Source organism: Schistocerca piceifrons, chromosome 1, assembly GCF_021461385.2.
Source record: "Schistocerca piceifrons isolate TAMUIC-IGC-003096 chromosome 1, iqSchPice1.1, whole genome shotgun sequence".
NCBI lineage: Eukaryota > Metazoa > Arthropoda > Insecta > Orthoptera > Acrididae > Schistocerca > Schistocerca piceifrons.
In genome coordinates this window covers 707,509,641-707,535,110 of record NC_060138.1, presented here as the reverse complement: position 1 = coordinate 707,535,110, position 25,470 = coordinate 707,509,641, and the positions used below count along the sequence as shown (strand labels likewise).

General features: G+C 40.7%; 1 protein-coding gene across 1 annotated transcript in view; it reads left to right on the top strand.

Annotated features, from left to right (window-relative positions):
- Positions 1-25,470, top strand: part of LOC124770136 (cilia- and flagella-associated protein 43) — a 216,912-nt gene that overhangs the window by 129,122 nt on the left and 62,320 nt on the right. The window contains exon 11 of the mRNA XM_047249188.1: positions 3,813-3,965. Coding sequence (XP_047105144.1) covers positions 3,813-3,965 — 153 coding nt within the window. The remainder of the gene's footprint in view (positions 1-3,812; positions 3,966-25,470) is intronic.

Genomic DNA, 25,470 nt, shown 5'->3' with positions numbered 1-25,470 from the left:
AACTTCTATGTGTGCAGTTCAGAAAAGCTGCTGGTGGAGGGGAGGATCCAAATGACCCATGTTGTAAAGCAGTCACTGAAACAGCTTCAGACTCCAGATCCGCTACCTTATTCCTAATGACTTTATCCACACACACAACTACTTCTTCTTTGAACAGAAGGTATACAAACATCCTCATGGCGCCTTTCTACGCCAGCCTGTTCATGGGACATCTAGAGGAAACCTTCCTAGCCTTCCAAAATCCCAAACCGCTGGTCTGGTTCGGATTCATTGATGATACCTCCATGATCTGGACTCAGGACCATAACACCCTGTCATCATTCCTTCACAACACCAAACCATCTCTCCCATCTCCTTCAACTAGCCCTCCCCAACCCAGTGTGCCTCCTATCTGGACATTGATCTCCTCCTCTCTGATGGCTCCAGTCACACTCTGTCCACATTAATCCCACCAACTATCAACAGCCTGGGCCACCTGTAAAAGCAGTCATGTCATATACCAGCTCTATGCAGTTATTGCAACTTATTATATTTTTTGTATTGGTATGACATCCAACAGTTGTCCACCAGGATGAATGGCCACCACCATACTGTGGTCAAGAGCAAAGTGGACTACCATGTGGCACAACATGCAGCTGAAAATGATTGATTTTGATGGCTGCTTTCACCACCAGCTTTCCTGAACTGCATAGTGGAAGTTATCCCTGCAACACACTCCCTGCTCCTGAATGTATCCCAGCCTCAACTTATAGCAACCTACTGTCCCCACACTCTCCATCCAACAGTTTCTACCCCCTCCGTCATATCATCTCTCCCTGCTCACATTCCCTCATCCTAACTGTCTGCCAGTCTTTGCCAATGATCCCACTGACCTTTTTCTCTTTCTCTGCTCCTCTGCTCCCCCCCACCCCCCCCCCCCCCCCCCCCCCCAATCACAGTTCCCCACAACTTCCCAGCACTGAACCTGCAGCCTTGTCCTGCTGCCATCTAGTACCTGCACAGTCCGCTACACAGTGCTCTGCTCTGCCTCCATCTGTACCCTGTTACCCCTCTCCCTACCCTGCCCCACACTGAATTTCCACTTTATGTTCTGGCCACAGTGGCTGAAGATAGTGGTCATGTGTGCTTATTGTGTTTATATTTGTGCAAATGTGTGTGTGTTTTCTTTTCTGAATCAGACTTGGCTGAAAGCTCAATTTGTAACAGTCTTTTCATTGTGCCTGTCAACAACTCAGTGTGTCATCTTAAGAGTGAGTAACAATCAATGCTTTTCATAATATTGTTGATATTACAATCTGGACTTTCCGTTGCAGAATGTTAATAATAATAGTCACAAAAAAATTAATTATAATAAAATATAGTTCTTTAAGCATCACAAATACAAAAAATCACCAACTCATTTCTACACGGTGTGTGTCTAACTATTGCCATCTAGAACAACTACGAAAGTATGATAGTAGCTGAAAAGTTTGTGGGACAAAAGTTGCATGGGACAAAGCGGGCCATAATATGACGTTGGTTTTTTGTTGTTAGGTAGGGTCGCTTCAGAGATATGAAGGTCAACTTTGTTTTTTTAGAGGGGTGCTATAATTTGCTACTTATTTTCTGATAGCGGCTATCGAGTCGAATCCAATGATGAATAACAGTAAGGTTTTTGAGGGTCAGTGAAGGTCAAAAAGGTGGCATGAGTGTCCATTTACAGAAGGTGTTCAAAGTGATGACCATTGGTATTAGTGCAGTGGTGCAATCTTCTTATCATGGATTGAGTGGTATTCCTTATCACTTTGGCACTCTATTGAAGCACGTGCTCTAACAATTCTCTCTCATATATGGTGCAAATAGTAGATATTTGCTGAATATGCCGTATCCGTTTAAGGTGTCATTGACATGTAAACACTATTCGATGGTTTCCCAATACAACACTAACAGTAATGGTAAGACTAGTATCGTCGAATCAAGTGAATGTGACTGATTTATTCCTTCGAAGAACAAGTCAATATGCTTCTTATTTATGGTGAATGCCAATGAAATTCAGTGGACCTAGAGACATACGCTGAAAGATATCCTCAACATACTCACCCTACATGCTGTACATTTAAATATGTGTGTGATAAATTGAGAACAACTTGAACTTTAATGCATCAGAAACATATCTGGCCAAGGAAAGTTACTAATGAGGAAACAGAAATTGGTACTCTTGCCTCTGTGGTCTGAGATCCTTGTGTTAGTTTGTGTCAAATCATAAGGGAATCTGGAGTGAGCCAGGGTAGTGTTGTTCGTGTTCTGCATTGCCATAAATTTCATCCTTACCATATCAGTCTCCACCGAGAATTAACTGGTATGGATTGTATGCATCTTATTGAATTATGTTGAAGGGCTCAACTTCAGATTCAGAAGGATGACACATTTATTAATTTCATTTTATTTATTGATGAGCCTACATTCACAAAACATGGAAATGTTAATTTGTATAACATGCATTATTGGGCAATTGAAAATCCACATTGGCTGCAGCAAGCTGACACCAAAAACTGTGGTTGGTGAATGTATGATGTGGGATTCTGGAGGACAGAATTATAGGCCCCTATTTCATCGAAGGGAATCTTAACGGTAGGAAGTACACCATATTCCTGCAAGAAAGATTAGGTCTGTTATTGGAAGAAATACCTTTAGGAACAAGGAATAGAATGTGGTATCAACACGATGGGTGTCCGGTACATTTTTCGCTGATGGCTAGAGATGAGTTGCAGAGACAATTCCCAAATCATTGGACTGGACATGGAGGAGATGTGCCGTGGCTGGCTCCTTTGCCAGACTTGACACCTCTGGATTTTTTCTTGTGGGGATTCTTAAAATACATTGTTTATAAAGACGTTCCAACTACACCTGAAGATATGCAAGAGAGAATTGTCAGAGCATGTGCTCCAGTAAGTGTTGAAGTGATAAGGAATACCACTCAGTCCATGATAAGAAGATTGCAGCACTGCATTGACACCAATGGTCATGATTTCGAATGCATTCTGTAAATGGACATACTTCAAATGCATTCTGTAAATGGACATTCAAGCCAGCTTTGTGACCTTTGTTGACCTTCAAAGACCTTACTGTTGCACATCATTGGATTCATTTCGATAGCTGCTAGCAGAAAATAAGTACCAAACTATAGCATCCCATTTAAGAAAAAAAAAACAAAGTTGACCTTCACATATCTGAAGCAATCCCACCTAGCAACAAAAAACCAACATCATATTATGGCCCCCATTGTCCCATGAAACTTTTGTCCCACAAACTTTTCAGCTCCTATCATATGTTTGGAGTTATTCTTGGTAGAAGTAGTTAGTGCCTCCCCCTGTATGAAAAAATGTCAGTTTCAGAAGCTTGCCTGACTCTGTATGAATTTCTTTGGACACTCATGAATTTAGATATTGCCATCGTCTCATGTGTTACCACTGAATAAGAGATGATAAGAGATGATGTGGCTCTTAGACAAATGTGTTCCAATAAAAAACTTGTACTTTCATTCCAAATATCCTTATCCAATAAACAAGTTGCATTTTTCATTGTATTACCTGTGTGTTCTGGAAAATGATCCTTAGTAGTATTGATATCTTCGTGCTGCTTCACTTTTTCTTAGGTTAAAAACTGCATTATGCTTGTTATATGCTTTACACCATCACAAGAACTTCAGATACAACAACTCTCATTCCATCATTAGTTAGAATTATTTATTATTTTATTTTGATTCATACCTACTTTTGTAACATTACCAAGATGTAAAAATGTAGACCAAGATATTTCTTCTATTTTAACAGATAAAAGCAATGGCACTGGAATTAGCTGAAGCAGAAAAAACAGTGGCTGTATTTCAGAAACAGCTAAGTGCTGAAAAAGAAAATCATGCAAAATTATTGTCCAACCTTAAAAACCTGAGAGAGGAAAAACTTTACCAGTGCCATAATATGCAAGTAAGTGGACATGCACTTGTAGTTTCATTGAAGAAAGTGCTTTCATAGTCTTCTGATACCTGCATTAAATGTCAGAGATATCACACTATCAATATTATTGCACATAGTTACACAGGGATTTGTGAATATTGCAATCCTCAGAAATAATGTCCCAAATGAACCCATATTTGTAAGATGTGCATAACAGAGTATCTGCAGTAATAAATGAAAGCTAATAAAAGACAATTTAGACATTTGCCCAATGGTGCTCACTCATGTTTTACCAGGTATCAAAGTCAGTTTTATATTGTAAGAATACACGCCATATGGTTGATTTCCCTGTGTAATAATTTACCCATTTCAAAAGTTGCATAATCATTTAATGTAATACATGTAAAAAGCTAGTATGAATATTTTCTAAAATGATTCAATACATTAACAAAATAAATGACTTGTTGAGTAAATTCTCTGCAATGAGAGCCTGGAACAAATGATTACAGTTGGAAATAGTGAGAGTGTATTTGAAGTGTGAGGTAGAAGCCAGAATTCATGATCTTTGATCAATAGTAAATTATAATACTAAGCCTGTTTGATGGAATTTATGATTCCATTCTTTTTACAGTGAAGTTTAACCTAAAATTGCAAATCTGAAGTATGAGAAGTGAGGCTAAGGGATAGTGTATTGTATACAAATATTTATTTAAATTTCACACTTTTCTAATTTTTTCTGTAATACATTATTTTTATTTTTATTGAACTCCATTTGTCTCATTTGCCTGTGGCCTGAATTCATGATAAACTAATCATTCAAAGTCAAAGAAAACTGTCATCATGGGTTTGATGTTTGACCTGACCTGGCAAACTTTTTTTGGTCTGGGAGAACCTTTCCTGACCCACTGTGAAGATTGAACTTTGGTCTAATATCAAGTCTCATCACCAGTTATGATTCTCTTAAGGAACATTTCATCCTCATTTGCACGAACCAAAAGCTCTTCACAGATTGCGAAGCAAAGGTCATTCTGGTCTTGACTCATGAGCCATGGGATGAGGTTGGTGACAACACAATGCATTCCAAGATGCTGTGTCAGCATTTCATGACACGATCCAGCTGAAATGTAACATTCTCAGCAATCTCTTGTACAGTCAGTCTTCAATTGGCATGTACAGTTTCATTGATGTTCCTGACATGAGCATCATCGGTAGACTTTGAAGTGTGTCATGAATGAGGGTCATTTTTAATTTCCTTCTAGCCATTTTAAAAACATTTGAACCATTTGTAACACTGAGTATGGCTTAAGCACTCATCAACAACCAACCACAGGCTTCCTGCATCGTTTGGTGTGTCTCTGTAAAGGTTTTCGTGAGTTTCATGCAAAATTTAATGCAGATGCATTGCTCCTCTAACTCTGCCATCCTGAAATTTGCAAACTGCCCATCATAATGTTCTACTCAATACAGCACTGAACAATAACTAACAGACATATAATTATGAAACTTCTGGGAGGTTGAACATTAAACACAGGTGTGTGCAGGATTGCAACTGCATTACACTCCAACGCGTCATGGCACAAAATTATGAATGTTCCAGAATTTTTGGGCAGACCTCATACTTCATCAGCTTCCTAATTGTCCAGAACCAGTCCATAAGCTGGAAAAAAAAACAACCACCATGGGTAAGTGGGAATAAGATTCATGCTCTGAGGGTTCCGTACAAACTTAATTATGTATACAGATGGTTCTTCTACAGGTTTTGATGAGTGAGTATCTATTGAAATATATGACATAATGGCCATATCATTTGACTGCATTCACTTGGAAGCTTAAATATTTTACAGTGCCAATGAACCGTAGACCTTAGTGCCTAACATAAAATTCTACTTGACACCTCCACTCGTTCCTGAGAAAAAAGGGCTAACCGAGAGACAGAAAAACTGACAACAAACTGATCTTACAAGGGTTCTGTTTTTAATGTTTGGGCTACAGGACCCTTAAAGTGATCTAAACTTAACCTTTGAAGAAATCTAGAAAGTCGAAAAAGAAAAAAAAAAAAGCAGGAGAGAGGCGGGGAACATAGATACATCCACTACATAGGAAAGACAATGAACAAGATATTAACTACTACAGGTGAACATCTTTGCTACAAAATGCATATTAAATATTTTCCTAAACAGAGCAGAAACCATGCTGGACAGTCATATGGGTGAATGTCAAGGTGGTTTTAGGGAGGGCAGGTCATGTTCTGAGCCAAGTTTTAATCTGAAGTCAATAATTCATTATACATTACTGAATTCAAATGATATTGTAGTAATGTTTGTTGATTTCCAAAAGGTCTTTGATTTCACTGATAGACAAACTATAGCAAAAGTAATTTAAGAATTGTGTGTAAAGCCTAAATTAGCAAATGTAATTAATGAAGCACTGGCATACAAGGTATCTAAAGTGAAATTTATGGAAGAAATTATCTCAGTCCTTTGAAAGGTGATGTCCTATCCCCAACTGTTTTTAATTGTGTTATAGAAAAAACAGACATAATTTGGAATGAAATCTTAATTAATATAAGTTTTCACCAATAATGTTGCAAATAGGAAACAAAAATATTGGAGTAAACTGCCTTGCTCTTGCAGATAACTGTGCTATACTTCCTGAAAATGTGACTTCTGCTATAACACAAATTAATCTGTACCAATAGGACTGACTTAAGAATTTCTGCAGGAAAAAAATTTACAAACATTAAAAATGCACCAGAATTTCTGGAACCAGCTTTTGGCCAAACTGAAAGGCTATAAAATGTAAATACCTCAGGGATCCAAGAAAATGAGTTGGAGAAAGCTACTGTAGAGGAAAGGATACATAAAATGGTAAGGGCATATGGTATAATTAAAGCCCTTTACAACAAAAAATGTGTGTCTAGAAATGAAAAAATAAGGCATTACAATACAGTAGTGAAGCCAGAATGTCTATATGCAAACAAATGTCTGGCATGAAACTATAATTCAGATAACTGGTCTGTGCACCGTCATGCATGGTACCAATATGTTCCAAAAAGCTAAGTGTGAAATATAATTCTTCAGGGTGTCATATCTCAGTTCCTATTGCCCACAGAGATAAGAATCTAATTGTTTTGGATTGCCCTCAGCCCCAAAAATTTAAAAATTACGCACTTCTTCTAGCCCAGACAAATTCACGAAATTAGATGGTGCCTTTGTGTTAGGTGTGGTCTAGCATGGACCTCAGGCAGCTTACAAAAGCACCATTTGTTTGTTTCCAGTTCCACAGGTTCAAAGTTACCACACTTATGCAAAAAAACTGCAAAAACCAGTTTTGGCCATTTTTGCACCATGGCCCACAGTTATCAAAATAACTGCGCATTCTTTAGACATACACTTAGAAATGCTATTTTCCTGTTTTCAATAATCTGTATTCATTATCCAGTTGAAATTTGTACCATATGTTCATAAGATGATGTTCTCAGGGAACCCTGAAACTTTTTTGATATCATTAACTGCTACTGAGATCCATAATTTAAAATTTACCACACTTATGCAAATAAAATATGCAATTAATATCCAGTCTAAGGCATAAATGTAGTTGTGACTGACAGTGAACATGTAACAAAAGTTCTAGGGCCACCACATGGTCACAGACCTATGTGTTTAGTCAGTGTTCATTCACCAATAAAGTTCCATGATGAACTGTTTGTATAAGGTGCACATACACAACTGCAGTGACATTAATGGACCCAAAAAGGTCTTAACATCCCTGAAAAGAACTTGAAAGGACTGCCAAAACTTACGTTAAACTGGAAAAATTGCGAATTCAGTAAATTATTTCTGAAGACATTTTAACTCTTTCAAGATATTAATTGTAAGCAGGAAATTTTCGATGAATTGTTACTGATGAGCAAAGTATCCAGAAATATGTAAGGCAAATGATTTTATGTTACCCTTATATTATGCATTCTTATTTGTTATTTATATGTGTTGAAGTATATAAATGTATTGAAGTATATAAATAAACTGTAAAAACTTTACTGATATTCAGAATTCGTTTTATATGTGCAGCACACCTTGATATAGTACGGAAACAAACAGAATCAGTGGAAAAATGGACCTGTCACAGCATAGAAAAGGTGAATATGTTCCCCTTAAAACACCATGACAGAAAAGTGAGGAACCAGCTGCTTCAATCCTCATTCGACCTTCCTCACCAAAAATTTGGGCATGTGAACAAATTTGCAATTTTTTGTGCTGAGAATAGCAGACAGATATTGATGGTAAAAGAGAGAGGTGATAGGGAGTGTGGAAGAGAGGAAGTGGTAGTGAAAGAGAAAGGGAGATGGCTGAAGACAATAGCAATTGGAGATAAGACAGATGAGTGGCGATTCAGCGTAGATCCCTCAGAGTGGTTGGTGGGTCACATCATCCATAAACAGCCCTTTTCAATCTATATCAATGTTCGATAGGGTTCATGTCTGGAGAACATGCTGGCCACTCTAGTCGAATGATGTCATTATCCTGAAGGAAGTCATCACAAGATGTGCATGATGGGAGCATGAATTGTTGTCCATGGAGATGAATGCCTTTCCCAAATGCTGCCAATATGGTTGCACTATCAGTCAGAGGATGGTATTCACATATCGTACAACTGTTACAGTGCCTTCCATGACCACCGGCAGCATATATCTGCCCCACATATGCCACCGTAAAACAGCAGGGAACCTTCACCTTGCTGCACTCGCTGGAGGGTGTGTCTAAGGCATTCGCCTGACTGGGTTGCCTCCAAACATGTCTCCAACAATTGTCTTGCTGAAGGCATATGTGACACTCATCAGTGAAGAGAACGTGATGCCAATCCTGAGCAGTCCATTCGGCATGTTGGGCCCATCTGTACCATGCTGCATGGTGTCATGGTTGCGAAGATGGACCTCACCATGGCTGTCAGGAGTGGAGTTGATTGGTGACTCCATAAGGTGCTGTGTGCACAATGACCATATACATGAAATTAGAAGCAAGGTCAGTGTTGGCCTTAATTTTGATGGTTTATTGACAGAAAAGTCGATTTTCAGTCACATAATGATCATCTTCAGTGCTGTAGTGTACAAATTAAAACTCATAGTCACTGGTGTCAAGTTGTTATCAGTAACCAAAGCTATGAAACAATCACAATACCAGATGAGTGGCGATTTAGCGTAGATCCCTCAGAGTGGTTGGTGGGTCACATCATCCATAAACAGCCCTTTCCAATCTATATCAATGTTCGATAGGGTTCATGTCTGGAGAACATGCTGGCCACTCTAGTCGAATGATGTCATTATCCTGAAGGAAGTCAGGAGTTATTGTGATTGTTTCATAGCTTTGGTTACTGATAACAACTTGACACCAGTGCCTTTGAGTTTTAATTTGCACACTACAGCACTGAAGATTATCATTGTGTGATTGAAAATCGAGTTTGCTGTCAATAAAACATCAATGTAATGTCCAATGCTGACCTTCCTTCTAAGGAGTGAAGTTGCACATCATGCAGCCTATTGCTCACAGTTTGAGTCATAAAATGATGTCTTGTGGCTGCATGAAACGCATTATTCAACTTGGTGGCTTTGCTGTCATGGATCCTCTGAACCATAATCCAATGCTAGGGGTCATCCACTGCAGTAGTAGCCCTTGGGTGGCCTGAGCGAGGCATGTCATCAACAGTTCCTGTTTCTCTGTATCTCCTCCATGTCCGAACAATATCACTTTGGTTCTCACTCTGAGATGCCTGGACACTTCCCTTGTTGAGAGCCCTTCCTGGCACAAAGTAACAATGTAGGCATGATTGAAATGCAGTATTGACCATCGAGGCATGGTTGAACTGCAGACAACATGAGCTGCGTACCTCCTTCCTGGTGGAATGACTGGAACTGATCGGCTGTTGGACCCCCGCCGTCTAATAGGTGCTGCTCAAGTAAGATAGTTTACATCTTTGGATGGGTTCAGTGACATATCTGAACAGTCAAAGGTACTGTGTCTGTGGTACAATATCCACAGCCAACGTGTATCTTCAGGAGTTCTGGGAACCAGGGTGATGCAAAACTTTTTTTGGCGTCTGTATATGACCATAGTAGGCCTGTTAATTTAAAAGACAAAGTACTGCTCAATACTTCAATGCTATCAAAGCTTCCTGGTGGCTGGTCATTGCCTGGAAAGTTGGGTGGCTATTGAGGACGGTGCTAGTTTGGCAAAATGCTGTGTGCACTGGTTGTGACTCACACCCTTGATATGGCACAGGAATCCTCTCTTAACCATGTTATTATGTTTCTTTCATCCATGGAAATGTCAGGCCCACTGAATTCCTGGATGAGAAACAGGCTGTAACAGAAGCTCTTATATATTTACTAATTTTTACACTTCATGTTCTCATACTCAGGTGCAGAGTAATTGCTCTTGAATATCCTATGTTGTCTTTTTTCCTTTTCTGTATCTATAGTACTCATAAATTCACTGTCTCACTCCTGCAACATACAGACAGGGATTCTCTAGGTCCTGTTTTGCGCTACCTTTTTCCAATTCTTTGGGGCTGAGTTACCTCTTCACTGATGCCAACATCACTAGTATGGACCCATGGTGATCTGGTGTGATCCAGTCAACTCTATGTTTGAGACAGCAGTAAACAATACCTATCATCACCAAAATTATGCAGGCAGCTGATTTAGTAGTTTCTAAAATAATGAATGATGACAATATTCAATGCTATATTTTTTCACGTAGTTAAGCAAATGTTCCAACATTAAACATTAGTTTTGTGAGGTCATCATCTGGTCCAGGTAGGCAAAAAGGGCTGCATTGAGGGTTGTATTTAGGTAGGTTAGATTTTCCATGAGCAGGATCATGAAGGGTAGGTCTGGTAGGTAGATCAATAAGTAGTAATGCTTAGAGTAGTGGTTCTGGTAATGGTAGCACATAATTGGAAGGTAGGTCCTGTGATGTCACATCATGTGACATTAATTAACAACCCTTGCTCCAGCAGTTCCAGTCATAGTACGCCACCAACATGACATGGTTCATAGCAGGTGCAAATGATTGCTACTGGAATTGCCACAGAGAATATTCAATGTGACCCTCTCTTTTGGAAGAATTCAGTTCTGTTTGTAATTACCTCCATAGGGCAATCAGTAGCAGGCTTTTGAGGATGGAATAGAGTGAACTCGCATGACCCAGTAACTGTGTGTATCCTTCTTGTGGGGCAGGTGGTGACTTGTCCAATTTGGCACTATAATAACAGATTGAGACCAGTGAATGGGTCTTTCTCAGATGCTCCCATCTTACATAGATACACACATTCACTCACACTTACCAACAACATGTATCCAGGTTTGAGCCCCAAACAGCCACTACTAATTGTGGTACATCCTATATAGAAATCGTACAGTTGTGGTGCCACTGACACCCCAGGTGGTGGATGTGTACTTGGGCCTTAAACCAGTCCTGAATACCATTCGACAACATTTTTGGAATGGTAACCACTGGTGCTGTCCAAGACCTAGTGCTCTATCACATACCTATTGATTAATAAATTTCTACTTTACTGGTTGTAGATGGTGCTGAAGTTGACACAGATTTTTTTTTTAAATACAGACAATTCATTTCCTGTAGGAATACTATGCTGTATTAGTGGCATAGCTGGCAGTGGTCGAGGAGGAAAGTAATTCTGTGTATTCCTCTAACAATCTTTTCATGTATTCCCTGTTATGTCTTTCCAAGTGGAAAACCTTCTGCCTTAGTGTGGCTAAATTGACAGACTATCCCAGCTTTAATTATTCTGCCTGATATTCAACTTATCTTCCTCTAAAACTTCCAAGTTATCTATTAGTGCACCACCTGATAGCTTCACATCTTCCAAGCTACAATTATACACAATGATGGATACTACCTAGCTTCCTTCAATTTCCCATATATAGTACCAACTGAACCATATTAAATATTGTGTCTTATCCACTTCTTCATATTCTTGCAAGGGTTTAACCACATATAAAGAATTAACTGACAGATCAGCTCCTGTTGTCTGCTTAAAGCAACTTCCCGTATCTTTCCATATGATACCCACCAGTCTAGTGTAAGGGATTTTGTACTAGTTTAATTAGCCTCTCTGATGCCTCCGGGATGCCTTGCAACAATTCAGTTCTTTCAGCAGTAAAACGGAGATGGAACAATGTCCTTACCAACTCCAGTATGTGGTTTTGTAGATCAACTTGGGTATGATATTATAGTGATTTAAGAATTTCTGTGTAAATTCTAGAACCACTCAGCCTTCTACTGTCTCGAACATACAATATTCTGGATATGATTGTGGAATGGTAGAATCCTACCTACTGTACGTCACATATTTGTGTGTGCAGGTTTAAAATCAGTCGTGGGAAGAAAGTAGATGCGGCTGTTGGACCGCATCGACAAGTACCTGTTGGGCAATCCATAGATGTTTTAGTGAGTGTGTAAGGAAGAACCATGGAGTTTATATGCAGCTCTGCGCTTATTGTGTCATTGACTATTGTTATTAAAACAAGAACAGTTGAAAACGTACTCATGTAGACTCATGACGCAACCTTGTTAGAGGCAAGACTCATTTTATCATTCATGTTAAGTAAGGTCATGGTATCTAACTTAATTTGTTGGAAATGTCATGTGGCTAGGGCCTCCCATTGGGGAGCCCATTTGCCTGATGCAAGTCTTTTGAGTTGATGCCATTTCGGCGACTTGCGTGTTAATGGGGATGAAATGATGATAAGGACAACACAGCACCCAGTCCCTGAGCGGAGAAAGTCTCTGATCCAGCTGGGAATTGAACCGGGGACTCAATTTTGTCTAATGTCCAACTGTAGAGGGACTTGCAGGAAGTTACATATTCATGTGGAAAGTGAGATTTTCATTGTGTATGGAGGTCAGATACATTGTTAGTTTACGAAAGTAAGGCTCGGCTGCAAATTCCAAGTAAGTCATCTCGTAAAGAAGTGGAAGGTGGTTTGGGGGAATAAGCTGATATAGCCCACATCCACACTCACACTTTAAGTCATCACAACAAGTTAGAATGTTGTGACTTATGCGAAAGGACCAAGAAAACAGGAATTTTAAGTAAAAAACAAGAAAGAAGCTGTTATGTGTTGCCGTAGCAACCAAACATAATAAGACAACGAAATTGCTCCGAGAAAATGGAATATATTCAAGTATTCAATGGAGCAAAATTTAAATGGAAAAACATTGAAGGAATGAAAAATTCATGATGATAAAAATAGTAAAGAAGATTTTGACATATTTGTCTAAGAAGAAGTATGTATTGAATGCTTCAGCTAAGAAGATCCAGTGCGGGGAGTATACAGCTCTCACACACATCACAGTGACACAGATGTGGAAACCAACATACATCCAACACAGCCGACACTAGCTGTTGTTCACCAGTGTGGACCTGTCTCCACATCTGCTCACCTACACAATGAGAATTCTGTGCCGGGTGAGCATGAAACAAAACTTCGTTACTTTAGTATGAAGTGGTACAAAATACTGTTGAGTGAACTGTTATTGTGTAATTATAATATTTAAAGTTAGTTTTAAATGCTTACAAGATCTAACGCATATAAAAGTATGGAAAATATACAACAGGTTGGGGAAACTCAAGACCCAGCTATGGCCATGAAGATTAGCAAAGAAGTGCCTGATTGGGCTGAGTTGATAAATTTAATCAAAGCTCAGAGTCTTCAGTTAAACTTATTAAGCTCTCAATTAAATACCCAGAGTGAAGCTTTAAATGCTCAGAGTGCGACTCTAAGTAAGGAACTAGACTTGGTAAATTCTCAATTAAATACTCAAATGACAAATTTAGGTTTCTTAAATGCCAAAGTCGACTCTCAAAGCAAGGAATTTAGTAATCTATGTGAAGTCATGGGTGCTTTGAAGACTGAGTTCGACGCCATAAGTAATAAAGTAGAGAATTTAAAAGTAGATTTAAAGAACGATTTGACAAGTTCTTTGACCATTCATATAAATCATACGGTTACTGACCTTAGTCAGAAGCAGAATGATACTTTTCGAGATTCATCAATAATGTTAGAACTTGACATTGAGAACAAGTGTAATAATGTAGAATCAGACTTATTGAAAAGTTAGGATCTTTTGAAAACATGTACAATATTAAATATAATGATGTAAGACTGGAAATGAATACATTGAAAGAGAGTGTAGCTATGCATAATGAATTAATGCCAATATTCAGTTGCAAATTACAGGTGTCAATACATGGGTAGATAATGTAGAAAGGAATTTCAAAGAGAAAATAGCTAACTCTCATATTATAAATGTAATTAGTTTGGAGGAACAATTTGAAGATATTATAGATTGAAAGGTTACCGAGAGAATAACATCTGGGAACATATCGCCTATTCCTTCTTCTGTACTTAATGATACCAGGAAGGGTATGGATGAGAGAAATTAAGCTTATCCAAGACAAAATAGAAAAAAGGGTAACTTCACCTAATGTTGTGTTAACTACTGAAGCAGTGACTCATTTGCAATGGGGAGCAAATTCTGGGTTATCTAGACAATTCCCTAAATTTAAGTCGGACGTAGATGTACATCCAACCCATTTCTTGAAAGGATTTAACCAAGGTTCGCCAAACAATTGGGAAGATGCCAAGGAGATCAAATTTGCTGTGGGGTATCTTCTAGGATAGGGAACAGTAAATATTGAGAATTTTTCCTCTTGGGAAGACTTTCAAAAGAAATCCAAAGAGAAGTACTGGTCTGCCAGTGCTTAAGAAAAGTTAATATCTCATCTATGGGACCCAAAATATTATAACAATACTTGGGGTACTATAGGAAATATTTTGACTGGCATGTAACACAAGCAAAATATAGGGGAAATACAATGTAAATGATGTAAAATTGTATATCCCCCAGGGACGTTAATGTTCTGAGTTAATGGGCGTAGTAATGACCATCGGATCCTTAGTTGTTTTTGTGTTTCTTCCAAACTAGTTTTCCTGCACCAAATTCCTTTAAAATCTTAAACTATTCTGTCATCTATCCCCCAGCGACGTTAACATTATGAGTTAAAGGCTGCAGTAACGACTGTCACATCCCAAGTTGTTTTCAGTGTTTATTTCAAATAGTTTCCTGCACTGAATTCCTTTAAAATATAGAACTATTCTGTAATCTTATTGCTTAGGAAACCGGGTATGACTGTAAAATAGAGAATGACTTAAGAGAATCACAGAAAAAAGTGATATCTAAATGAAATAAACTAAATAGAGTATTGTACTTGTGGAAAATATAATAAGATGTGACTAGGTGAACAACTGTTATACCACATTTTATAGATTTTCTATTTTGTATCAAGTATTTTATACCTTTTATGTGATGTGACATAGATGGGAGGGCTTGTATAAATTTTGAAAGGGGTGTATTGTAGATGAAAGCATGATTTACAAGAACAAATAAATCATGATTGACACAAACCACACATCACACCTTTCAAACAACCCTCACAAACAGGTGTGCCTGATTTTTCATCATTTGCCGTTTCCATAGGGTTGCTAGTATTTCCTTTGGGGACCTCAAATGGTGAAGATGGGACAAGTCCATCCTGTGGGAGACGATTTAACATCAAACCTCCTCCAGCATCTCACTCAAGTACCTGAGGGGTATGGATCCTAGGGAAGGGGAGTGGGAATGGTATCTTCAGGGCTATCTTCTTTCACTTCTTCGATCCTAGCATCAGTATCTATTTTTTCCTTTCTTACTTCTCATTTGAGGACCTGTCTGTTTTATCCCTCTTTCCATATTCACAAACTTCTATTGCTGAAGTCCTTCCTTATTTCAGTGGTTACTAAAAACCTAAATCTTGTCTTTAGATAAGAAGGCTGAAGAATCAGACAACAAGAACACACATCTACATTTACACAAATATACACTTCTACACAAACATTAAATCACATAAGAGGAAGCCTGTCATGATGTGAGAACTGCCAGGCATTGTTCGGAAAATGTGTTTACATACGGAAATATATGTACATATATAGGAAGCTATGACAGTTCTACATCGAATATACATAAGAAGAAGTGCACATACATAATGAACAACTAAAGTAGTAATGCGTAATCGATAAATAAGAAGCATGAGCAAAGAAAGAAAACGAAAGTAGGAGTAGAATTAGTCATGTTGACTATTAAAAAACATCAGTGTAATAAGTACTCTAATGAATTGAAGGATAGTGGTATGTAAATAGTATTTGTAGACATAGTATCTTTTGAAAATGTAGAAGTTGGTAAGTAGAGGAGGACTCTAGAGGGTAAATGATATATTAAAGAATGTGTGCCAAGTTTAAGATTGATTTATATCTTTGCCAGAAGATACTTAATTATGGTATACATAGAAATGTATGCTAGAGCAATGAACCATGCGGCCTACTCAGAAAGGATAAGGGGGGTGTAACTGGCATTCACTAAGTGTAAAGGGCAGGCGTACCTATGTGGAGATAGGATGATCTGTGGCCTAAAAAATAGGCATGTTTTGTAAGGGGCATACCTACCAGAATGGAAAGATATGGATGTTTTATAAGGGGCATACCTACCAGAATGGAAAGAGAAAGTGCTCTCATAAGGTCAACCCACAAGCAAGGAATAGGTGCTGATCCTAGAAGAAGGGAACAGTATCGTGACAAAAGTCACAAATTTTATAGGGATTATTCTGGGGATTGTGAATGTTTTGAATGACTAGTATTATTATTTTTGTCTTGTTGCAACCCTTGTTCACAGTACGAGCAGCCCTTAGCGGCTCACCATCTCACAACTATTCATGACGTCGCCTTTCCGGCTTAGATCTTTTCTAATGTGTGACTTGTAAGTACTGCATCTTTCCCAGTCAGTACAAACTTTGATTTTATTAATGTATTATATACCTAATATGTTTTAGAACAGTTAGTCTAATTCTGAAGACGACGCTCATAGTAGTGTCGAAACCTGGTCAATTTTGACTTAATATTTGTGACCGAGGGCTTATTTGTTCTAATAGTGTTATTATGTTTTGTAGAACTAAATGAGAGTCAAAAGAACACTTTCATTTCATCCAGAGTTCCATCAAGCTATAAATAATAAAATAGTACATACTAGGAAATAGGTAGTACAAAAGATAAGAATAGAAAATAGATTACTCATGTGTCGAAAACAACTGAAGTTTACGATTGAAAAAAAGAAAAAAAGGAAATACAGAAAAGAAAAAGAGTTCTCACAATTCCTAAATATTAATAAAGCTGACTAAAACCATGAGTAAATGTCTTAATGGGACAAAGTAAAATAAGAAAAGAGTAGAGTAACAGTAAGCGAAAGATTGTTCAAGAGAGGACAGAGAATTGTTATGGAAAGGAAAGATACGTGTATAAAATATGTAAGAAATGTGTACTGTTAAGGTATGAAATGTTATTATTAGTGATATTATTTGCATAATGATTATGTATAAAATATCGCATGTTTGATCTGATTGCGGGGGGGGGGAATGTAGTGATTCGAGAATTTCTGTGTAAATTCTAGAACCACTCAGCCTTCTACCATCTTGAACACATGATATTCTGGATATGAGTGTGGGATGGTAGAATCCTACCTACTGCGCATCACATGTTTGTTTGTGCAGGTTTAAAATCAGTCGCGGGAAGAAAGTAGACACGGCAGTCAGACGGCACCAACAAGTACCTGTCGGGCAGTCCATAGATGTTTTAGTGGGCGTGTAAGGAAGAACCATGGAGTTTACATGCAGCTCTTTGCTTATTGTGTCATTGACTATTGTTATTAAAACAAGAACAGTTGAAAAAGTGCTCTTGTAGACTCTTGACGCAACCTTGTTAGAGACAAGACTCATTTTATGATTCATGTTAAGAAAGGTCATGGTACCAAACCAACTTTCTTTTTACTGTAACTCAATTTGTTTCTAACATCTGACTGTACATGAGACTTGCAGGAAGTTACATATTCATGTGGCAAGTGAGACTTTTATTGTGTGTGGAGATCAAATACATCGTTAGTTGACGAAAAGTAAAGTTTATGTGTCCACTTATTTCATAAGTAGAGAGAGTCTAAAAATTCCTGTACATGGTGTTATTCGATGGAGGAGAAGTCAAGAGGGTTTCCAGCAGCCAGCTATTCAGTAAAGAAGAGTGGCTGCAAATTCCAAGTAAGTCATCTCAGAAAGAAGTGGGAGGTGGTTTGGGGAATAAGCCGATGTAACTCACATCCACACTCCCACTTTAAGTCGTCAGAATGTTAGAATATTTAATTAGGAAATCTAGCCCAATAGTGTTGTGATAGCTTATGCCCACATTATGGGAAACTTCCATGCAAATGCAGAAGTCTCTCTGCCCCCTCCCACTCAGAAACCCAACAATGACAAACAGAATGAGTGAATACTACTCCCACCTACACCACTTTGCCTACAACATTGTGAGTTCTCTCCACACCCCTCCCACTCAGAAACCCAACAATGACAAAAAATGAAATATGTGAATACTACCCACACCTACACCACTTCTCCTACAACATTGTGGATTCAAATTTATTGCATCAAATATATACTGAAATGCCACAGATACATGTGGCCTTGTATCCAATGAAAACTTGCACAATCTTTTTTTTACATAGCCAGTTGGACAAAAATTGTCAACTGATTCTGCGCAATGGTATCCCATGCTCACATTTATGGAGAACAAGCACAGTTGTCACATCACTCTATGTTCCATTTAATGTAAGGATGCAATTTTTACCTTGAGACCATCTTCTTTGTGTCTGCAGAGATTTCTGATTGGAGTGTCCCATCTGCTTCTATATTTGACATTGTTGCTTCTTACAGTACCACTGAATGAGACCCATGACAGCCACATCAATACCATATGACCTCCACACTGAAAACTACTTTTCTCTCTTGCTTGGTCACCATATTAGTCTCGGCCAAAGCTGCCACTGTTGCTAGTGCTTTGTTCATGGTTTTTTGCAATTCTGTGTGCACTTTATGCAGTATTTCAGGCAGAAGACCCCACAAAAATTCATGAAGCACTCATTGCCCTGCTTCCTATAAAATAGCTTTGTTGTCACTTTTGTCATCAGTCAACTCATCCGTATTAATATTGATTGTCCTGACATGATCTACAAAGTTTTCTACTTAATCCCCTTTTGTTTCTGAACTTTGGCATTCAGCTCTTCTCAATAATAAATGGGGGTATTTTCCTTTCTGTAATGCTGTACTAACTCCGTCTGTAAGTCCTTGAAGGACTGAGCACCCCATAACTTCCAATTACATGTCACTTAAGCCCTAGTATCTACTGCTCATTTTAACTGAGACACATTTAACAACTGCTCATCATTCCACACTTCCTAACTTCACAGCTGTGTGCAAATTATCAAAGTAAACAAAAATTTCTTCCCCAGATCTACCAGAAAATAGGGCTACCAATGAGGCAGTACTAGTATCAAGTACAAGTGGAGGCACACTAGGAGTTGGCCATTCTCTTCTTTTATCCCTTAAACACTCTACTTCTCTACCCAACTCCACATTATCAGCTGATTTACAAAATTCTTAATTTCTTTCTTGACATTTTTTCATTGACAGACTGTTTGCTTATCTACTATCTCCATAAGCACATGATACATCCCAACAGAAAAGAAAGAAAGGGGAAAAGAACCATATAGGCTCAAAACACATGTTGACAGTACTTGCTTGCATTCCTGCATTTGACACCACTGCTGCTGAAATCACTGCAATTTTTGCTCTACATTGATCAACCAATCAATCTCCAACAGATCTTCTTCTGGCATCAAATGTAGTTGGTGTATAAGTGAATGGAATGGGAAAGTGGCTCACCACTAGAGGTGGATGGAAGTGTAGATGATGAAGACAGCCAAATTTTACCAAGTTCTTCATTGTTGACAATCAGAAACATAGTGCGATGCATGTGTAATAAGCAACAGCAGATCACGAATGCTGAACCTTAGACCCAGGTTCACCAGTGTGGATGCATTCTTGTAATTGTTTGTCAAAGAGGCAGCTAGTAGTGACCTTGCTACCTGTGCATTCAAGTGACAACTGTTGCTTAGACAGGATGACATGACACCATCCAGGCATCGGGTGGCCCAACTGAAGTGGATGATAGTGTTGACCAGGATGAAGAATGCTGGACCAATGGCTGGAGAACAGTGACTGGTGTCAGCAGACCGCTGTAGCAATATGCAGGATGTATCTCAGTTCATACCATGGATCATGAGGTGGCATCGGGTGAACATCATAAAACCTGTGACAGTGACTGTCACAGGTAGGCATCAATGCATAGCCCTGCTATTCTGATGACTTGCTCAGGTGGCCCAGATTTGTAACACCAAAGTGGAACTGTTGATGCAGAAGACAACTACTACTGCATATGTCAGTGTTGAATGAAACTCCCTAATGGCTGGTCATTGCCTAGAAAACTGAGTCACTACTGAGAATGCTGTCAGTATGGTGAAATTCTGCATCAGCTGGCAGTGACTCATAGCCATCTTCTTCTTAGGCTTCAATAGGCCTAACCACACATCCAACAAAATTAAAAATAATAATAATAATAATAATAATAATAAATACCACAGGAAGCTATTGTTACATGGTATTCATTGTGTGGTGGAAACATTAAAATTACATGCCAAATTGAGGCCATTATCAAGGCTAGATGGGATGTTTCATGGTATTAACATGTTGTCTCCTAGAGGTGATGAGCCTCTTGTGTGATAGTCAAGAGCTATATGTCATTTACTATTTGGACATGAAGAAGAAAACCACACACTGCATTCAAAATCTAATACTACTTTTCAGGTGTATTGATCAACTTCTGTTTATGAACAAGCCAAGCCAGATTCCTTTATGAATCTTTACATAAACAGTTAATTATCTTATCATTATCTTATTTTGACAATGTTGTGAAAAGGAGAGATTACTACTCACCATATAGCACAGCTGTTGAGTTGCAGATAGGAACAACAAAAAGACTATTAAAGATGTAAGCTTTCAGCCACAAGGCCTTCTTCTGAAATAGAAAACACGCACACATTCTGTTGTGACAGTGCCACGGCATTTAACAGTGCCGCCACGTCAGTACGCGCAAACAGCGATAGAGGCGCTCCGCAACTCGGCTGAGCGTGGGAGCGCCACCTAGCTACGAACGGCGCCGGGCGCATGTCACAACATGGCAGTCGAATGACCGATACGGAATTGGTAGCATGTAACTAGCTATTGTTTCTACGTTTGTGTATCCACGCAATTTATTAGTGATTAAAGGTTATAACACTTTTTGGCGACGAGGTCGGATATTTTTGTTCCTGCGTTGTGGATTTGTGTGTTTGTGTCGGGGCAGACATGGAACAGCTTATGCAAGCGCTCATTGAACAACAAACACAGCTGACAGCTGCTATTCAGGCGTTGTCGACGTTGCTTACTCATCATCTGTCTTCCTCTTCTCCGCCTCCGTTCCCTCCTTACGACGAGGCCACTGAAGACTGGGAGGATTATGAGAAGCGTTTGCGGCAACACTTCTTGGCTTTCGGTGTTGTCGATGCTCCTATGTGTAAGCCGTTATTTCTATCTTGGATTTCCCCATGGATCTATCAGCTGCTATCTCAGTTAGCCCCGCTGTGGGAACCTGCCTCTCCGTCCTTCCAAGAAATGTGTGACTTATTGTCTAACTATTACCAAAAAAACACCCACGTCTTTGCCGCCCACGTGGCATTCTACCGGTGTCATAAACAGCCCCATCAATCTTACCGGGCTTGGGCGGCGGAACTACACGGTCTGAGTAGGAAATGTCAGTTTGTCACGGACACTCATCATGAGTCTTATGCTGATTCAATGGTTAGGGATGCTATTCTACAGCTTGCTCCTGATAAAGAAGTTCAGCAATGTGCCTTACAACTGCCAAACCCGTCGTTGTCGGAAGTTCTAAGCATCGCTCAATCTTTTGAAGTGTCTCATGCTGCTGGTGCGCAAATAGACGCATGGTGTGATGTAGGCGCTATACAGACCACTTTCGACACGGACAATTTGCCTGTTTCCCAGGGGACCGACGATGTGGTGGCGGTTCACTCGCGTCAACAATGTCGCATTGGGCCGCCACGCTCACAGCGAAAACAGCAACCACAGAAGCAGGTTCGTTCCGCACTTCCTTCTTGTCCACGTTGTTTCGTACAGCATGACAGGGCCACGTGTCCAAAATAATGGGCCACGTGTAATTCATGTAGGGAAAAAGGTCACATTGCTTCTGTGTGTCAGTCCCCTAAAGTTCCTGTCAACGAGGACGGGGCATCAGACATGGATGTTAACTGTGTGCTTTCTCAAACAAATAAGTTGTTTGTTACTGTTCCTGTTCTGGATAAAGAGATTCGCATGCAAGTGGACACTGGCTCTGCAGTAACTCTAATTAATTCTCACACGTATCTGGAGTTGGGCTCCCCTCCCTTGTCTCCAGTTACGCGAAATCTGAGAACTTATAATAAACAGAAAATTCCTATCGTTGGCCAGTTTGATGCTTCCACTGCCTACAAGTCTGTTGTTAGGCCCCTCACATTTTATGTGGTGGATCATGCGGGCACTGAAAAACTGTTCGGTTATGATGCTTCCCAGTTGTTCAGGTTCTCCATTGATGATGATGTGCACCTCATATCTGAGGATATTCCGTATCAACAGCTGGATGGATTGTGTTCTGAATTCTCGTCCATGTTCTCTGCTGGTCTGGGTCATGCCAAGGATTTTGAAGCCCACATTACTCTTAAACCTACAGCTCGCCCTAAGTTTTTCCGGGCACGCCCTATTCCAGTGGCGTTGCGTGCACCTGTCAAGGCTGAGATAGACGGGTTAACAGCTTCAGGGATTCTCCTTCCTGTTACCTCCAACGAATGGGTATCGCCAATTGTGGTGGTTTCTAAACCAAACGGGAGTCTGCGATTGTGTGGTGATTTTAAAGCCACTGTCAATGCTCAGAGCCTCATTGACACTTATCCTCTTCCCCGTCCTGAGGAGTTATTTACCAAGCTCGTTGGGGGCCAGTTCTTTTCGAAACTTGACTTATCTGAGGCATACCATCAGTTGCCGTTGGATGCGTCTTCCAAGGAATTTCTCGTCATCAACACTTCTTGTGGGTTGTATCAGTACCAGCGGTTACCGTTTGGCATCGCTAGTGCGCCGGCCATTTTTCAGCGGTTTTTGGAACACCTCACAGCTTCCGTTCCCAGCTGCATAAACTATCTGGATGACATTGTTGTCACGGGGGCCTCCACTGAGGAGCACCTTCGCAATTTGCGTTCACTGTTTCGGGTTCTGCATTCGGCTGGGTTTAAGTGCAATCTGGACAAGTCACAGTTCTTCCAACCCTCCATTGTGTATCTTGGTTTCCACTTGTCCCATGAGGGTATACGTCCTCTACGTCAGCATATTGCGGCCATTACCACTCTACCCCAGCCATCTACGGTCAAAGAACTTCAGGCGTTTCTAGGCAAGATTGCTTATTATCACAAATTCATTCCATCCGCAGCAGCGGTAGCTCATCCTCTGCATCAGCTGTTACGCAAAAACGTTCCTTTCTGTTGGTCCGACGAGTGTGAGCAGGCTTTTGTCCGCCTGAAGGCTCATTTGCAGTTGGCGCCTTGTCTTGCCACATTCCGTCCGGGTCAGCACTTGGTTCTAGTGACTGACGCGTCCCAGTGTGGCCTAGGGGCTGTTCTCGCCCATCGGTATGAGGATGGGTCAGAATGACCCATCGCCTATGCTTCCAAGACCCTCAACGATGTGCAACGGCGTTATTCTCAAGTCGAAAAGGAGGCGCTCGCTATCATTTATACTCTAAAAAAGTTCAGCGTTTTTTCGTATGGTTCTAAGTTTCACCTCATCACCGACCACAAGCCACTGGTCTCTCTGTTCAGCCCATCGGCGTCGCTTCCGGATAAGGCAGCTCACCACCTGCAACGTTGGGCCTTATACTTGTCTCATTTTCACTATGAGATTCACTATCGCCCCACGGCCCAGCACGCCAACGCTGACGCGTTGTCGCGTTTGCCGATGGGCACCGACCCGGTTTGCGATCGAGATGAACTACTCTGTTTCCACATTGATGAGGCAGAACGTCGTGAGGTCGAAGGTTTTCCGCTTACAGGTTCGCAGGTCACGTCGGCTATTGCGTGGGACCCGGTCCTGCATCAGGTGATCGGTTTTATTCAATGGGGTTGGCCAGACAGGACCAAGGGCCGGGCATTGGATCCCCTTCGCAACTACCATGCCTTGCGCCTTCGTCTGTCTGTTCGTGATGGTGTTGCTCTTCTGGCCACAAATGGCGCATCTCCACGGGTCGTGGTGCCAGCCTCTCTTCGCAAAGATGTTCTCAAACTGTTGCATGAAGGCCATTGGGGGATTTCTCAGACTAAGTCCCTGGCCTGCAGGCACGTTTATTGGCCCGGTATTGATTCGGACATCGCCCACATGGTCGCTGCGTGTGGTCAGTGTGCTCAACAACTGGCTGCACCCCGTACAATGCCCTCTCCATGGCCTGACCTGGCGCAGCCATGGGAACGGGTGCACGCTGACTTTGCTGGCCCCTTCCTTGGCACTTATTGGCTGCTGTTGATTGACGCCTTCTCGAAGTTTCCGTTTGTTGTTCGATGTCCGTCGCCCACCACTGTGGCGACGATGCTGGCTTTGCCCAAAATCTTTGCGCTAGAAGGTCTTCCATCCACGATCGTCACGGACAATGGACCTCAGTTCTCTTTGCAGGCCTTCCATGATTTTTGTACTGGACACGGGATTCATCATGTTGCAGCACCGCCCTTCCATCTGCAATCGAATGGGGAGGTCGAGCGCCTTGTCCGCACTTTCAAAAGCCAGATAAAAAAATTCCTTAGTGATTTTTCCACAGATGACTCTCTGTTACATTTTCTGAGTTCTTATCGCTTCACGCTTCTGGGTGATCGCAGCCCTGCTGAACTCTTGCATGGCCGCCAACCGCGCACTCTACTGCACCTGCTTCACCCTGTCAGGCCTTGTACTGTGTCCCCTTGTGCGGGAAAATACTCGGTGGGCGCCGACGTGTGGGCACGAGGGTATTGATCTTGCCCTAAATGGATTCCAGGGGTGGTCAAGGCTCTTCGCGGCCGCCGGCTTTGTGAAATACGTACAGACAACGGCATGGTTGTTCGCCATTTTGACCAGATGCGCCCACAAGTGGTGGCCACGCCGGTGCCACCGCCCCTTCCTTCGCCTCCACCAGCCCGAGAAGCCAGTCCTGTCGCTGCTAACGATCTCCCGTGCGTGTTGCTGCAGCCGACATTGCTACCACTTCTGAGTACGCCAGAACCGGCCCCAGTCGCGACGCCGCCTTCTCCGGGACCCATCTCGCTGGAGCACACCCCCAGGTCCATGACACCTATGGATGCTGCTCTGGAGTTTTCACCCATCATCTCGTCCAGGAGGCACGTTCCATGCACGAGCTTCCATCCTGGACATTTTCGACCGT